The 17,346-nt window shown below is 40.8% G+C and overlaps 1 protein-coding gene across 4 annotated transcripts in view; it reads right to left on the reverse strand.

Moving 5' to 3' along the window:
* tns1b (tensin 1b) overlaps nucleotides 1–17,346 on the reverse strand; it is a 163,835-nt gene that overhangs the window by 84,489 nt on the left and 62,000 nt on the right. The window contains exon 1 of one of the 4 annotated variants that reach the window (XM_054614704.1): nucleotides 7,854–8,042. The exons of the other annotated variants lie outside the window; for them this stretch is intronic. Within the exon in view, the coding sequence (XP_054470679.1) occupies nucleotides 7,854–7,874 (21 nt within the window). The 5' untranslated portion in view covers nucleotides 7,875–8,042. Of the gene's footprint in view, nucleotides 1–7,853; nucleotides 8,043–17,346 lie in introns of those variants that run through there. 4 annotated transcript variants of the gene reach the window in all.

A 17,346-nucleotide genomic window follows, 5' to 3' on the forward strand; every position in this document is an offset into this window, starting at 1 on the left:
GACCCAAAAATGATTGAAAATTATGATGTATTCCTATCACTGTGCCCGTAATGCACAGAAAAATAACCACAAAATGTGATATTATGGTTATGACAGTTATTATGGTAACAGTGCAGACTAATATTTAACATGGTTGGGTGCAGGATTTGCCACAGTCTTAACCATAGTCTTATATCACCGCACTGTGCTCTTGACGACAGTCCAATGAAACAGGATGTAGTTGACAAAATAAATCTCACCATGAAGACCATTTAGAAGCTTTCCATCATAACACAGAATATTCATATTGGAGTTGCCCAGAATTGTGTGTAATGTTCAAGTCATCACATTTCTGGGCACTGAAAAAACCTCATAGGTTGTTTGTATAAGCAGCTTATTTTTACCCATGTTTACATTCATTGTTATCCGATTACCTCCAGCGGCCATAGTTATTATAACGGGACGAAACAAGAAAGTCAATGTAGAAAGGAGTGGATGGATGGGTCGAACAAACGCAAGACTTTGACCCAGGAGACCGGTGTTTGTGTCCAGTGTCAAACCAAAGACAAAGTAAACTTACACACGTACTTAACTTATGTCATGTACCTAATGTACTTAAACATAGATCACATACTAACATTAACTTATCTACAAAACTTAAAGTTACATAATTAAAGTACTTATCTAAACTCAAATGAGATCATTTCCTAAACCTAACACAATAATTTTGTTGCATAAAACTAACCAGACAGTGACAGCTTCGCATCGATAACCATGTGTTAAAAAACTGCAATTGTTGAGTTTAGGCATGGGGAATCGATGATATCCTGCCATCGATAGGGGTGCTAACGTAGTTTATTTTAGCTGCTGTCTTTCTAGGCTGTATTGACTTTGTATGAGGAGGAATGCCTCAGTCTCAGAGGTTGTTGTCAGGAAGGAAATTGGACAGGTTGAGGCGAGCCTGTGCTAAGCCTCAACCATGACAAGTTGAGCTCTTAACTTATAACCCTGGGAGAAAGCCCCTAGGAGGAAAGGATATTTATGTTAACATGCAAGGATCTTACAGGCCGCTGCCATACTAACTCACACCTACACACTTTGCCATATGTAATGAAAGATAGATGGACAGGTTCGGGTTTCACATTTGATCCCGCCAAAATCTCTCCCTGTCTCTCTCGTCCTCTCTTCTGCTCTGCCACCTCTATCTATTTCTCTGACAACTCCCCCCTTTTTTCCCGCACAAATTGTTTTCCTCATGCATCAACAGGTGAATTTGGGAAACATCAGAATGGAGATTATGTAAGAATGAATTGTGAGGGTCACTCAGCATAATGCATATGAAATCTACTGACAGAATATCGATACATTCTCGGATCTGCATAGCCATAATCCTAAAGCATTAACCACTGCTGCACAAGTACTACTATAATAAATATTAATAATATGTCTCAGGAGTCAAAATCAACACTGCCATTTGCAAGTCATAAACAAGCTGGAGAATCAAGGCCATTTGATGTAGAAATATCCAGCATGGCAATGCTTTTACTGTACGTACATCCTGACTACCATACGAAAGATAGAAAGCTAGTGAAAATGAAGATGAAATACAATTTTTTCAGTCAGAAAAAAAACCACATATTCAAGCTGCAACACATGTTGTTTATGGCCAGACAAACCTCTCCTCATATTTCAGCCAGCACAGTTGCCAGAAAAAGGGATGGCATTGTACATTTCTGCAAACCACAGCTACGCAGAATGTGGACGCTTTCACAAACTAGCAACCGTTAGATAGCTTGTTACATAATGTTTTGTAAGAAAGTCTGGTAAGGGGTGGTTTTTTTTATTAATGGAAGTCCTATATACGAGAAAAAAAAACACGAAAATCCTCCTTCTGTAAATACGGAAAAACTCAAGTTGTCGTTGTTGTGTTACATTGTTGCGTTACGTTAAGTTACGTTGTTACGTTACATGGTTAAGTACGTTGTTACGTTAAGTTGTTACGTTATGTTGTTACGTTACGTTGTTATATTAATATTAAACATAAACAAAGATGTTTTTTCCAACCTTCACAAAGTGGTATTGTTGCCTTCAACGAACAAGTCCTTTTACATCGTTAAACACGTTATATTGAGCTCTTTTGCAAGCGTGATGCAAAACTGAAGATGACTTATTTTTTTATGTTTTTTTTCGTTGGACACATCTACGCATAACGTATCCCGTGTTTAGCAGAAACCTAAAATGCCCCAAAAAATTATTGGCGACTGGGTTGGTTTTGGCACAATAGTCCTCAAATCTCAGCTGCTAGGAGAGATTTGAGAACCTGGCACCGCAGTTTCCTGTCTTTCTGTTTGAGAACAAGCGCCCCTTCCCCATCAATCAGCCATGAAAAGCAAACAACAACATGAGGCCTTTCTGGCAGAACTAAGAATCCAGGTCTGCTTTCTATAAACATTCCTCAGAGAGACATGAAGGCTTGATAAGTAAGAAAAAAAAAAAGGAAAACAACCTCTTCACCATCCCAGTCAACTGACACGCGGGGCACATACTTCACATCGTGTTCACATGGATGCTAAGTCATATGGAATCGAACCGCACGTTCACTGATGTTTTTAATTGACTGAATCAAGGCGGACTGATTTGATGCTTCCTCTAGCACCTTAACATGAAATAGTATGCCTTTATTATCGGAAAGATTTATTTTTACTAGGTAACATAGTAGTTTACAAAATATATTGTACACAAATTGTACTTGTGCAAGGCTAAGTACAAATTCCAGTGTAAAAATTCCATTTGAATTCATTTTTTCCAGTGAAAAATAATATGCACACACTAATCTGGGGACTGGATTTATTGTAAGCAACACAGGGATAAGGAGTTTTGGGGAACCATAGTTCAGAAATGGTTATTATGGGTATTACATCAAAGTTACACAAATACTATCCATGATGAAGAAATAAAAACCTTAGTAAATAAACGGGCTGGCAAAATCCTCCACCTACTCTATTCCATCCTGGTGGCTGTACTTTCCAATAAGGTCTAATGCAAGTTGATGCCTTGAGAGCATAGCCAGGAGCTGCTTCTCCAAATCTGCTGTAAATCTCAAAAAAAACTGTGTGCAGTGATGTAATCTGTGACCACAGAGGTTCAAAGCGATGGCATCTTGTCAAAGTCCATTAGATTCACGTCAAAGTATTAAAGTCAGCAACTAAATCCAGAGTTACGTTACAGGCCGACTAGTGTGGTGTTGGAGGTGAATTCTTTATATATGACATCACGAACCCCTTGTCTCTCCTATGCCTGCTGAATAAGTCAAAACTGGAACTGGTCTTGTGGTGCCTACTGGGAAAAATACCATAAAACTAAAATATCCTAAATTGTCTGTCTCTTGTTACTTTATCTATTAAATTTGGGCAAAAAAATAGTTCCATATTAAGGGATTACCAGAAATGTTAGCAAAATGTCCTGTGAGTATATAATTGGTCTTCTGAGTTCTCAACCAAATCTCCATCTCAAAAGAAAGTTATGTTTGTGCTTTAGGATGACTGTTGTCAGCATATCTTGACATGCTTCAAATGCTTCAACAAATCACATCTTTTTCAAGTAGTAATTTGCCCAAACTAAGGCATTACATCCAGAATAACCATCCTCCAAATCAGTTAGAAATATCCTAAACACTGAAATTGAGATAAATTTACATGAACTGTTGAAAATGTTATTATCTACCTTGTTTACCTTCTAAACTGTTGTGTACCAAACTGATACAAAGGTGTCCTCATGTTCCATACCATACACAGAAAAAGGGTTGTGGGGAACCTCCAGATTAAGGCTGCCCCTAATTCTACTTCTTCACCAACGCAAAACATCTTAGCCCATGCATCTGAGGGCATTGGGGCAACAAAAGCTGAATAAAGCTATACATCTGAAAAGTTAAAACTCTCCATATGGCATATAACATAACAGAACTTCAGCTGAGTTGGAGGAGCCACGTTCAATAAAGATCAAGTTGCTATGAAGCCAAATAGGTCTGCATTTATCAGATGGAGCAATGCAAGGGTCAAATAAGGCCGTCTACCTCTAGAACAAAATGACTACATGTGATTAGAAGACATTGGTTTGGGTAGTTTGGCAACTGATTGGGCAGCTATCTTTGGTGTTGACACGGCAAATGATGAACAATGTAATTTGGTGATCAAAGATTTCAATCTGCTTGTCAAACTAAAAAGCAATGTAAAAGACTGGGGACATTTTTTTTTTCCTTTCTTCTCGTTCCATGACTATGAAAATGCAAACTGTGTTTAAGAAAAGGGCCATTATACCGGGCTTTAAGCTTGATTGCACAGAGTCATTTGAAAGATTAGCCGTCATTAAATGTTTCACCATAATGCTCCTCTTTTTAGGGGTATTATGAGAAGTTCCTCTATTTAAGGGGTATTAGACTGTGAGGTTCTGCAGAAAGCTTTGGTCTGAGTGTACTGGCACCAGTTGTCACCGAAGGACAAATGGGGAGAAACAATGATTGTGGGAAAGTGGTTTCTTTCAGAGTTTAGCTCTTCATTAGTGGAAACCAACAAAGTCACCCCAACTTTAAAAATGGGGAAACCCAAGCCTGATTTGATGCACAAATTTGGTGGAAATAACGGTTTCAGTTGTGGTACAAAATAAAACCAACCAATGAAACAGAAAACCTTACATCAGTTCCGAGTGAACGAATGAGGCTTGATTTGATCGGTGTTGGTGGTCTTTGACGCTTCTTAACGGTACTGAGCTGTTAAAGCCCAAAGCAGTAAATTCTAAAAAGGGTCCACTGTTCATTTTAATTGCAACATTAGCCTCCGGATATGTTCCTTCATACACTCTTTAAACGCCTTCCTCTGGGCCTATGACAGCAGTTTCTCATATGTGCCAGACGACCTGCTAAGTAACTACCATAAGTGAAACCTATGACGCCCTTGCAAAATGGGACACTTTTACTGTGCCTCCATTGGATACAATTAATCACACTAAAAGCCCAACTGTAGGGCATGATGCTTTGGCACGGCTATAGATTATTTATGTTACTAATGTATTGGGGGTTCACAGTTTGTGCCAGCATTTAGTCCAGAGGACAAAGGGCATAAATACATTGCTGCACACACATTACAGCTCTGCAGAGCATTTTGTGAGGATAGAAGGAACAATATAACATGAGGGTGGGATGTTCATAAAAGCCATGTATGGGTGTGAAACAAAGGGGCCATTCTTATAACAGGAGTAAAGACAGACATTCAAACACGTCATTTGCAAAGTCCGTTTGGTTTGTATTATTGAGGAAAAATAAAAAAATAATGAAAACAAAATGCTCTCATTTACAACACAGTCATTCAAGAGGTAAAGCTGGGTCTAGAAGAACTGACACTCACACACACATTCAAACACACACCAAGGATGGATTACGTCAGCAGAGAGGCATGAGAATCCATGCTGGTGGTTTTATATGGTCCACGGACCATTGCCTTATCCCTAATCCCAGAAACTCACACACACAGACATAGTCACTCAACACACACCTTCCCAAAATGCCTACCCTCGTATGTGCCCGTCCTGGCTGCATGTGCGGTTGTGTGTGTCTGCGGTTAGGCATCTATCATGAGCTGCCTAAAGGAGGGACGGGGGGTTGACTGGAGCTCTGTTTCCCTGGCAGATGGTAATGATGAAAAATGTCTTCTCTGAAACCCAGTCCAGCCCGGGCTCCCTGCCAGTGGATGTACGCCATTCCCACACAACCAGGAGTCATGGGTAATGCCGCTGTCCGGGCAGGACAGTGCAGCGTTACATTTATGTTTGACAAGGAATGCATTAAAGGAATGTGTGGGTCACACATCATACAAGTGACGACAAATGTGTTACTATGGATCAAATGCTGCATTTGCCAGGAATCTGTATGTTTTTGTATTTGGTCGGAGCGGTGGTACAGCAGAGCATTAGAAGAGAAAGTGACGTAGTACACCAATCAACCTTTATTGAAAGTAACTTGGTTGAATAACGTGTACACAGTAACAAAGAAGGAAGTCTCAGTAGGTGGAAAGGCTGCTGGATGTATCAAACAAACACAGGACTTAAACCCAGGAGACCGCTGTTTGTGTCCCGTGTGAAACCAAAAGTTAGCTTTGACTTTGTGCTTTACGTAAAGTTGTTTTACATACCGGAGTAACGCTTGTTGCAACTTTGCTTAAGGTTACATAAGGTTAAGGAACAACAACAACCGCTAATGCAGGTTGTTGTTGTATGGTAGGATTAGTTGCCTAAACCTACCATGTCTGATCACCAGGGAAAGGAACATTGGCATTCAACGTGTCGTTATTTCCTGGCGACTGGGTTAACAAATGACTAGGTGAAACGTGATGGATCACTTGTCTTGATGAACCCATGCAGAATTATTACACAACTCTGCAGTGTCCCTCAGTTCTCTGGAGTGTTTAAGCTAGGTGTACGGGTTGGCCTCAGGGTCTCTGGGCATACAATGAAGCTGCCATGTACAATATAGTCAGCTGTGCACACTGTACTTGATGGGAACTTTGGAATGACAAGGTAAATACTCAATGCACAGAGCTCTGGAGGTGACAGGGACCAATAGCCATGTAACTTTGACTGATTTGACTCACTGGCCTGGTGCTAGACCCCTCCATAACTAAAACATCACAAGGAACACACCAGCAACCACCAATGGGACCTGCATCAGGCTTCCATTGTGTTCTAACAGCTCCATTGTACTGTGGAACATTAATGCATCTATTTGAAGGACTAGAAACAATTCAAGGCTTATCTTACAGAGTATAATGTGCTGGCAGCACAACATCCTCCTAAACAAATAAGAATCCATTAAGAAGCCAGACACCCACACAGACGGGTGGACAGGGAAAACCGCTGTCAGCGTACAGTGCTAACCTTACAAATCTATGCTTTTCACACTATGCCCTTATTGTCTTTCTCCCAAATATGAAGCAAATTGGAGGCAATTGTGCCTCACTCTAAGTGTCAAAAATTCCAAAAGTGCAGTCGGGTTTTCTCACGCCTGGGGCGATGTTTTTCTGTGCAACAACTTTTGCAAGGTCCTATTATGAAACATCACTGCGGCTGAGTTCATGGCTGCAGACACACCAACACTGAAAGCAGTGGAAGAAGGCTAACGCACACACTTTCTCTCTCGTGGAAAGCATAATAGATTATTTATAGATGAAATATGACTTTCTACCACAAATGTCTGTTGGCAGTTTCTTTTGTGCTCTGACCCCTCCGGGTCAGAAAGGGTTAGGTTAATACAGCACGATGAATACAAACAAAACTAAAGTACCACCGTCATTCCAGCCATGACCGTGGGCTACCAACCACAAAACATGGTAAGCCAAGGAGACCACACACAGACACGAGCACTCCAGAAATGAGCAGTGCTTCGCATTACAAACAACTTCTACAGTGATACAACAAACACAAATTCAAACCTCTGTCTCCATTACATGCTATTTCACACACAGTCCTGTTTATCCATACCAGCTACGCGGGACATACAGAAACAGTGCTGTGCTCTAATCACTTTTTCAAGACACATATCCAGAAGAATGCACATTCAGATCTACTGTCCAGATGCATATGCAAAGACAGAACATACAGTAAAACCAACAAACCATTCCAGTACCGCACCAATGCCAGGTTACATACATGCCTAAAAAAACATACATCTGAGAGCACATAAAGCTTTCTCCCTTTCAAATTAAGCAAACCCTGTAACGTGGAGTCTGTGAAACATAGCAGAGCACAGCCAGCACTTGGGACAGCCAGGAGCTCCAATACCAGACAGGCAGCAGCTCTTTTCCCAGCATAACAACCACACTCCTTACCTGAAACACTGCGGTGGCCATCCTGTCTCAGGGTGTGTGTCGTTCTCTCTTTAACTCTTTGTTTTGTTTTTTCTCTGTGTTTTAGTGCTGCATCGTCCTTTCCCTTTTCCCCCCCTCTGTGCAGCAGAGAGGTTTTCCCTGCGCTCCGACCAGATGGCTAAAGCTAAATCCACTCACTGTTACCTTGGTGCAGCGCAGAGCCGGAGGAGTGTACAAGTGTGTGTGTCATACAGAGAGAGAGAGAGAGAGAGAGAGAGAGAGTTGTGTGTGCGTTTTCAGGCTCCAGGCTAATAGGTCTGGCTAGTCTCCCCCTCTCTCACTCCTCCTCCTCCAAGAAAATGAGCATAAAAATGTCTTTATGTGAGCATGCAGCCAAAAGGCAGATCTCAACATCCCACAACTGGAAACGGCGCAGTGCAGCACTGGGCGCTGAATAAGCAGGCAAAGTCTGGCTACTGGCTAGAGCTGATTTCCCCTCTCTTTCTCTGCCTGGGGTTTTTTCTCCTCCCTCTTGTTCAGTCCATTTTTCGCCCTCCTCCCAAAACAGGGGAGACACATGAGTAACGAGAATGGAGGAAAAATATTGAACTGAATTTCCCAGGGAGATCAGGGGGAACGGGACAAAATCACAGCTCTTTTCTTTCTCTGTCCCACTGTCGTTCCTTTCTATTTCACTACACACACACACAAACACACTCCTTTCTCACACACTCATTTTTCCTTCATTCGCTCCTTGTTATCAGCTTCTCAAGTTACAGGTTAAATATGAGTTGCCTCCCCCCTCGTTTTCTGTCTCTTTCCCTCTCTCTCACACACACACACACACACACACACCCTCTACAGCTGCAACGGGAGAGAAAGTAATGTACCATGAATGAATCCATTGACTTCACGGCAACTCCAAAGTCGGACTGTGTCAACAGCAGCGTGGAGATACATACTTATCAGTCACCAGCTCAGTCATTCAACTCATAACGCCAATAAAGCAAGTTCAACTCTGTGTTAATATGCTGATACAAGGAGATATGAATGTGAACTTTTAAACCTGAAAACATGTATACAAAACAGGGGGACAGTTGAAGACAACCGCTGATCACCATTTGACTTCTGTCCCTTTAAATAATCCATACGGACTGATAAAGAAAGAGACATATATTCATTTATCACATTACCCGGAATGAATGCAACAAAATTGTATTCATCCCTTTTTGCCAAAATAAAGTTGACCGTTCTGTCTGCTGACTCACTTCAAAGTAAAATGCTTCACTTTCGTGCACTGCAGAACTGTATCCACTTCACATCTGTAGCAATTGTATTCATAATATATGTATATATATATATATATATATATATATATATATATATATATATATATATAGAGAGAGAGAGAGAGAGAGAGAGAGAGAGAGAGAGAGAGAGAGATAACTTCATCATCAGCTCTGGAAAAAAACATTGCTTCATCCAAAATGAATGGCGGAAGTAGCTAATGAATGAGCCATCTGGATATGTTTTCTTATCTGTTGAGGGTGGCACATCTGCTGATGTCTCAAGCATTGCAAATAAAACAGCATATTTGTCTCGTAATACTTCATGCTGCTGGTAAGGAATCTGATGAGAGCCCTGAGACTCAATCGAATCAGTAAAATTGTGAGCCTTAAAACCGAAACAACAAGCTGAAAGATGCTAAAAATCCCATTAGAGATGGGCAGAACTGCAGAATCAGGTCATGTTTCTTTGTGGATTCCTCACTAAAAGACTCCTTTCACATTATAAATAGTGATTTCATCAATTGTTAAAATGGAAATATCGATTTATAAGCTTAGGAAGATTGGGGGATCATGATGATAGTCAGGTAGAACTCTGGCATTTCACGTTTACACACCCTCATCAGCTATTATCCAGAAGCAGACAAAGGGACATTACTGAGGAATGTTTGGTACAAATTTGTAGCACATGAGGTATTACATCTCAACATGGAAAGAATGGCCACCGTCTTTGATGTTGCTCTTAAGTAATTACACAGAAGCTACTTCTAAAAGTAACACCTTTGGTCGAAGCCGTGTTAACCAGATGTCTCAAGTAAGCGTTGTTTCATTTCGCTATTAATGACAAGGGCCAGGAAGGAAGGGAGGGCTGCCACAGAGCAGACATATGGTTTATGGTATCAAAACAACATGCTTGTTTATGTGAGATGCCCACCTTTAATGTAGAGACCGGGCTGAACAGTGGGGGGTGGGAATTCCCCTCGTTTTCTGGTGCCTGTGGTCCATGTAGGTATGTGCTGTGTACTTAGAGCTTTGGGTTGCCACATTTACTGCAATGCAACTATGCATGCCAACAGTTACGTCTCTTTTTGTTAGGGATTGTAAAGCATGGGAAATTTATCCGTCTGTATTTTAGGCTTGTATGTTTCTCTTGGTCTGGTCTATTTCCTGTGTCCTGGCTTTTTTTTACCTTCATGGTACCCGTGACTGCAGCTGGTCTGTAAATTGTAGGCCAAGGACTCTGAGTATTAGCTAGAGAAAGACATAATTTCAAGTAAGTTCAACCACTAAAATCCTTAATTGACGGATCTCATGACATCTTTAGTTTTTTATTAAATAGCACATAAAACCAAAGAGCTGGTGGTGGACTTCCGCCGGGGTAAACACTGTCCTCCGGAACCAGTGAACATCCAGGGACAGGACATTGAGATTGTGAAATCTTATAAGTACCTGGGTGTTCACTTGAACAATAAACTGGACTGGACTAATCATACAAATGCACTTTACAAAAAGGGTCAGAGCAGACTCTATCTGCTGAGGAGACTTTGGTCCTTTGGAGTGCAGGGAGCACTCCTGAGGACTGTGGTGCCATCAGCCATTTTTTATGCAGTGGTCTGCTGGAGCAGCAGCATCTCGACAGCCGACAAGAAGAGACTGAACAAGCTTGTCAGGAAGGCCAGCAGTGTGCTGGGGTGTCCACTGGATACAGTGGAAGTGTTGGGAGACAGGAGGATGATTGCTAAACTGTCATCCCTGATGGACAACCTCTCCCACCCCATGCAGGACACCCTGGCAGCTCTGTGCAGCTCCTTCAGCCACCGGCTGCTTCACCCCCGGTGTGTGAAGGAGAGGTACCGCAGGTCCTTCCTTCCTGCTGCTGTCAGGCTGCACAACCAGCTCTGCTCCCAGCAGACCACATGACACATGACAATAAAAACCTGTGCAATACAATACACTGTGCAATAATAGTTATAATAGTTTTTCTGTCTGTAAATATAATATTTTCAGTTATTGTTGTTTTTCTACTGTTTCTTATTGCTTATTTATAATACTTGTTTTTTTATTTCATTTTTTATTTTTATCTTGTCTTTCTTTTACTATGTCTCTTGTGTGCACTTTACTCTATGCTGCTGTAAGCCTGCAAATTTCTTATCTTATCTTATCTTAAAAAGGAACCTTTAACATAAAATAATAATAGAATATGACACAAGCATGAATCCTTCCTGTATACGTGAGTGGACAAACATACCATCGCTGTGTTGTCACTGCTCAGTTTGACTTATCAAAACGTGAAAAACATGAATGAGAGGGAAAGAAAGAGACAAGGACAGTGGTCTTGAGAAAAAGTGACATACATGAATGATAAACAGAGATTTAGAAAGAAAGAAATGGAGGGACTTTGAGAAAGAGGGCTGTCTGGGTGAGGTCCAGTTTCACCAGTCTGACTCAGGCTTTCCCAGGCAGCAGTGGAGCCGAGTAGATCACTGGCCCCAAGTGCCCGGTGGAACATTTCACCAACGCCCATGCAGAGTACAGATTTTAACATGGATTTTTCTCCTGGATGGTCATGATTAGGCCGCAGGAGCTCAGACAGAGTGGAAAAGTTGTCTTTTGAATCAAAAGACAGACTGGAGATGAATGGGTGGGAAAGTCTCGGAGCTCCTTCAGCATGTAATGAGGAGGAGTCATTCCACCGAGGCATTTCTCCCACAGCTGTTGTAGTGGTCAGGGAAGATTAGTAATACCGGAAGAGAGGGCGCATGCTCAGCAACTGTTCCTCAGGAAAATATATCTTGAAAAAATAGTTTCGCAGGGCAATTAAATCTCAAGCAACTACTGCAACTGCATGCTCTACGAGGCCATTGCCCTCACTTATTCCTTCCATCGCTGTCCCCCTGCATGCACTTGGCCCGTTGTTGACATTCTTTCCAGCAACTCCTGATTACTCCATCATGTTAAAGGCTGGGCGTTCCTGTTTGTTTTCTCTGCTGTATCTATGCACATGTCGCTACCATGCAGTTGCTAAATACATGGCAATAAGCCATTGCTCCTTGTGTAAGTCCTTACACTCACCCACTGGAACAAGGAGAGCTGACAGTTTTTTGGGTTTTCATGAAGTGCGTAGATCAGAGTCACAATTGTTACCAATAAGCTCGGAATTGAGCTTAAGTAGACAATAGCAACCGCAGCTTTTGTTTGTCAAAGTTGGTCAAAGTTAAAGCTGCACCTGTCAGTATTTTTGTCAACAACGGATTAAAGGAGTATGTGTAATTTGAAAGATGTCCCGCTTAACAAACCCGCAGACAATTTTCAACAGACTCTGCAGTTCGTCTCAAGTCTACGGAGCAATTTAACATTATTCTGCTAAATGTTTTGGTGTTATAGCCTCCAACTGCAACTACTTTTACGGTTCAAATCTCACCGCTCTGCTGGATGTTTAAATAGGCACCTGTTAGTGAACATGTTAGTCATTTATGTCAATGTTGTGTTAACAGCTTATTTCTCTGCGGCCAAAAAAGAAGGAATTGTTGCAACCCTCATCTAACCAGCATATTCAAAGGTTCTCTATGAGCTATTAAGAGCAGTAATATAGCGGCAAACAACTATTAGCTAAGCTGATAATGCAGTCACGCCAAACAGAAGAAGAAGCAAAGAGCCCACCCACCGGTTCCCCCTCAAGTAAACACTGTTAGTTCTCGCACTGTTAGCGCTGTTAGCTTCTAGATATGCTCTGAATTTCGTATCGGGCACCTTTAACATACACAGGCTATGTAGGCAACCATGACCTCAGGCTATTTCAATCTATTTTGGTGCTTTTGACTGATACATGGTATTTAAACAAAACCCCTTAAAAACTGAACAAATTGATTCGGCAAAGTCATGAAAGATAGGTATGAGATATGACAAAAGGCGTAAATGTGGTGACCACAGTTGGTTGGATTAAGTTTAAAGATTAAAATTTCGATATATACCTTTCACACCAGAATCTAATACTCTGTTAAGCATTTGCATCCTCATGATGTGGGTCTACTTAAATCCTGCTGTAACTAAAATCAGAAACACGATTTCTCAAATTAGAGGCCGTATGATTTACCCCGTGCTTGTGCTGTTGTTATGTTCCCGACAAACGCTTGCTATCATAAGGAGGAGGAGGGCAGAGAAGTGAGCATGTGTTCTGTCCTGTGACTGCTAATTCAATTAGCCTCAGAGCTGTTGGCTGGCTCTGTATTTGATCAGACTATGAGCTGCTTACTTAAAAGTACAGCACATACAGACACCCTGGCAAAGAACCAAGGGAATACTTTGGTTATGACGCCACCCCATCCATTTATCATTTGCCCTCACTCGTTCCTAGCCCAAAGTCTGTCACAGCGATACGACTTTCACATGTTTTCTTGACAAGAGTCCCCCCCCCCCCCCCCTCCACTGCCTCACATTCTTACTGTAACTCCCATTTCTCACTGTCTGCAGAGCCGTCAACGCATGTAAAAGGAAGGAAGTTGTTAATGTTGTTTCTGGGATTCAATACCAGGCTGACATCTTTGCAACCTCACGCGTGGTAATGTTATGCCTCCTGTACTTACAGTCAAAGAACAATGTGTGGCGTCTTTCTATTAATGGCTAATTCATCTCACTCTCTGATGCAAATTATCAGGGGGAAATAAGTAAAGTGAAAGTATGTAGGGTATGGTAGCATCCTGCGGTGTGCCTGCAGATTGAAACCAACTGAATACCCCTCCACTCACTCCTCCCTTTCCAAGACAAGTCTCAAGGTGCAAAACCGTGGTTACACTATTAGCCTCGCTCAGAGGCCTTCCTTACCATATATTAACCAATATCTGGGAAATTCCACGATTCTAAATACCACATTTGATACCATGGTGAAAAACAAAACAATGCTTTGAGCAAATATTAAGAGGTTAAACAGGTCTCTTATATCTATTTGGTTACATTTGAGCCCATCATGATAACCTTAGAATTTACCTTCGCCTAATATTCTCTTTACTGAATAGAACTTGAACGCAACATCTGCTAACCTTAACTAGCTTTCCTCCTGCCAATTTCAACATGGATTTGTTGTTCATAATGTAACACCTTTAACAAAAAGATAAGGTGCATCCCATGGACACGTCCATAGTGAGTTTACTGCATCCTTTCGGATTTCAGACCCTGTCAGTCTGGGGCCCTCTTGGTACCTTGGTACCTACAGTAATATAGAAAAATGAGTACTTCCACATTTTCAGAATTTTGGCATCAACAAATATGGTTTCTTGTGAGATCCCGTACTTTAACTGGCATTGTGCATGAAGCTCCTGGTGACCAGACAGCTACTGTAACATGCCGAAGTTATAAATCCAAGCTGTGTTCAGAAGGCCACCTGCAAACCTGATGTTCTCTCTCAGAAACGCACCTCACATTCGTGGATGCAGATGTTTGCATATGTCAAAGATTTGGGGGCAATAAATAATATAAGAGATAGCAGTCCACCTTCTTTTCAGCCACACCAACAACTTTCAATCACTAGATGATTGCTCCGAAATGTTAAAAATGTGGGACCTGTTGGCACCGACATGCACACAGTGGTATGTAGTTTTATCAAGAAGATTCCTGAAATGGAGAAAGTCTAGGTAATCAATCACAAATTTGCAGGCGTACCAAAAAGAAGGAAACACAAATTATCGATTATTTTTTTTGTATCTGCTGCATAAATTCCTCATTAAATTCTATTCAAGTTGTCATCTAAAATATGTGAAGAGCACTCATTTGTTGAGCATGAAAAGATTCAGACTGAACTGTTTCAGAACTTTTTATTAAGACTGTTCAACTGTTATGCAATACAATGATGGCTAAGCAATTTTCAGCAATTTTCAGCCTTTTACTTGGCAAACATGATACACAAAATAAGGACATGTCCATCAGCAAGCTGAAAGCTACAGATCTCTAACCCAAGCATGTTGTGCTCAATGAACGGAACTAAAGGGGTCACAAATAACAAATCTGAAATAACAAAAACACACAGTGGAGGTCAGCCAGCCTAAAAGAAACACAGGATTTTTCTCCAAACATGCACTCTGAGAATTTCAGGAGCTCGGAAAAAATGTAAACAAATGCTTCATCATTTTTGAGAGGAGAATGAAAACTAATAGAGTGAGAGCGTGTCCATGTTCTTACACTTTTCTTTCTCAGACCTCCTTCCTCATTAAAGAGTGGAACATAGTAGTTTCCTTCTCAAAACACACTCGACAGGCAACGAAGGTTCAGTGAAATCTAATAGGTTGTACTCACCACCTCAGCTTATTCCTGACTTTAAGTGTCCAACCTAGTAGAGACTAGCGTGCCAGTGGGGCTTATACTTTGGTCGATTATAGCTTATCGGAAATATAATTAAGTGCAAGAGTATCAATAAATTGCGGTACAGAGATTAATTAATTAATGATAAATGTATAAATAAAGATAAGTACGTGATTGGTCAGTATAAACAAATCCTTAACGTTCAGTCTCAAATACAGCATTTCCCACACAGCATTCCATAGGTATAGTTATATACTGTATTTTAGATTTTTCTTTTTTTTCAAATGTTTATTTATTCAAGATGAATAAGAATAGGGCTTCATAAAGGAGTGAATAAAAGAACACATTTCTTCATATTTTCTTTCCCTTATTTTGTTAATACCAATTGATTTGTGGGATTCACCTCTGTTTTCTTATTTGCTGTTCTCTTATGTAAGAGAACATTTTACGAATCGTCGTGAGCCAAGATAAGAAAAAGAGCATGTTGTTTTCACAGTCCACAAATTATTTGTCCAACACAACGAATGGAAACTGAGCAAAAAGAACCTGGGGTTCAAATGGTTAAGGGTGAGTGTTGCTGCAATAAACAACTGAGACCACAGACCACAACTGAGGAGCAGATCTTTTTTTTTTTTTTTTTTACAGTATGTTTATGCTCAACGTCAGGCTGAAAGGGAAATTGTTTTATTTGCACAAAACAGGAAAAGAATGTCGTGAATTTAGATTAGAATGTGGGGTTAACCTCAGTGATCAAATAAAATGCAGAAATAAATAAAACTTCTGTAGCTATGACTGCATTGTGGACAATCAAACTGAACTTTTCTCAGCTCTACTGATGTTGGCGGAAACTTCTACTATGGCTGCTATTACACTGTATGTGACAGAATAAAGTTAGCGTGAGCGACTGAGAGCTTTTAAGCAGTTGAAGATTTCAACCATGTCTCCTATGAAATTACGTTCCCATACAACTAAACTGCATTCTAAGTAGCTTACGGAGCAAAACATATTTTTACAGGTCGCAGTTTTAAACAGCTTTAAACATGTGGAAAACACTGTACATTGAAACATAAAAAAAAAATGAAAAATCACGAAACCTACTTGGTTAGTTTAAGTAAAAAAATGATTATGGTTTGGCTTAAAACAAGTTTAAGCTTAAACTGTGAACGTAAATTAGAATAAGAGAACATTAACTGGGGTGTAAGTCTTGTGTTTCTTTGACCCATCCACCACCCTGACTCTAAAGAAGACTTGTGAAAAATATGACAGGTAGGATATTTAGCACAAATGTACAAGGGTTTGGGGAAAGATGAGCTTGAAATCTATCCTGTTTCCACTTTCATGGTGATCTAATACGCTCCCTCCTGTTATCACCAAGGAGTGAAATCTTACTGACAAGATATTTTGGCATTTTTCACATCCAGTTGAGAGCAAACACACCTCAGGGTGTTCACACACTCACACACACACACACACACACACACACACACACACACACACACACACACACACACACACACACACACACACACACACACACACACACACACACACACTAGTCTGACCATTTGTTTGCAGTTGCCAGGTTAAATACGGGCTGCATATTAATCTTATCTAGAGACAAAGATTTATAACTGTAGTGTGTACTTGGGAAAACTGTCCCAGCTAAGAGTTATGATCAGGAGTTTAGATTCCCTTACATGCAAGGTCAAGCAGGACTGACAGTACATAGAAAAGAGCTTTATCTGTTTCTTAAAATAAATATTCCATAAAAATGTGTCCGACATTCTTGTAGGCCTGACTGAGTGCCGATAGTGATCAAGCTTGACCCGGTCGTGGTCACTCCCTTGTTTTTCATCTTATGGTTGTTAGCAAATTGCTTCCTGCCAAAACTGTGTCATTTTCAGTTGAAATGTTTAGAAAAGGAAATGCTGCTGTGA

This window comes from Anoplopoma fimbria, chromosome 16 (assembly GCF_027596085.1).
Source record: "Anoplopoma fimbria isolate UVic2021 breed Golden Eagle Sablefish chromosome 16, Afim_UVic_2022, whole genome shotgun sequence".
NCBI classification, from domain to species: Eukaryota; Metazoa; Chordata; class Actinopteri; order Perciformes; family Anoplopomatidae; genus Anoplopoma; species Anoplopoma fimbria.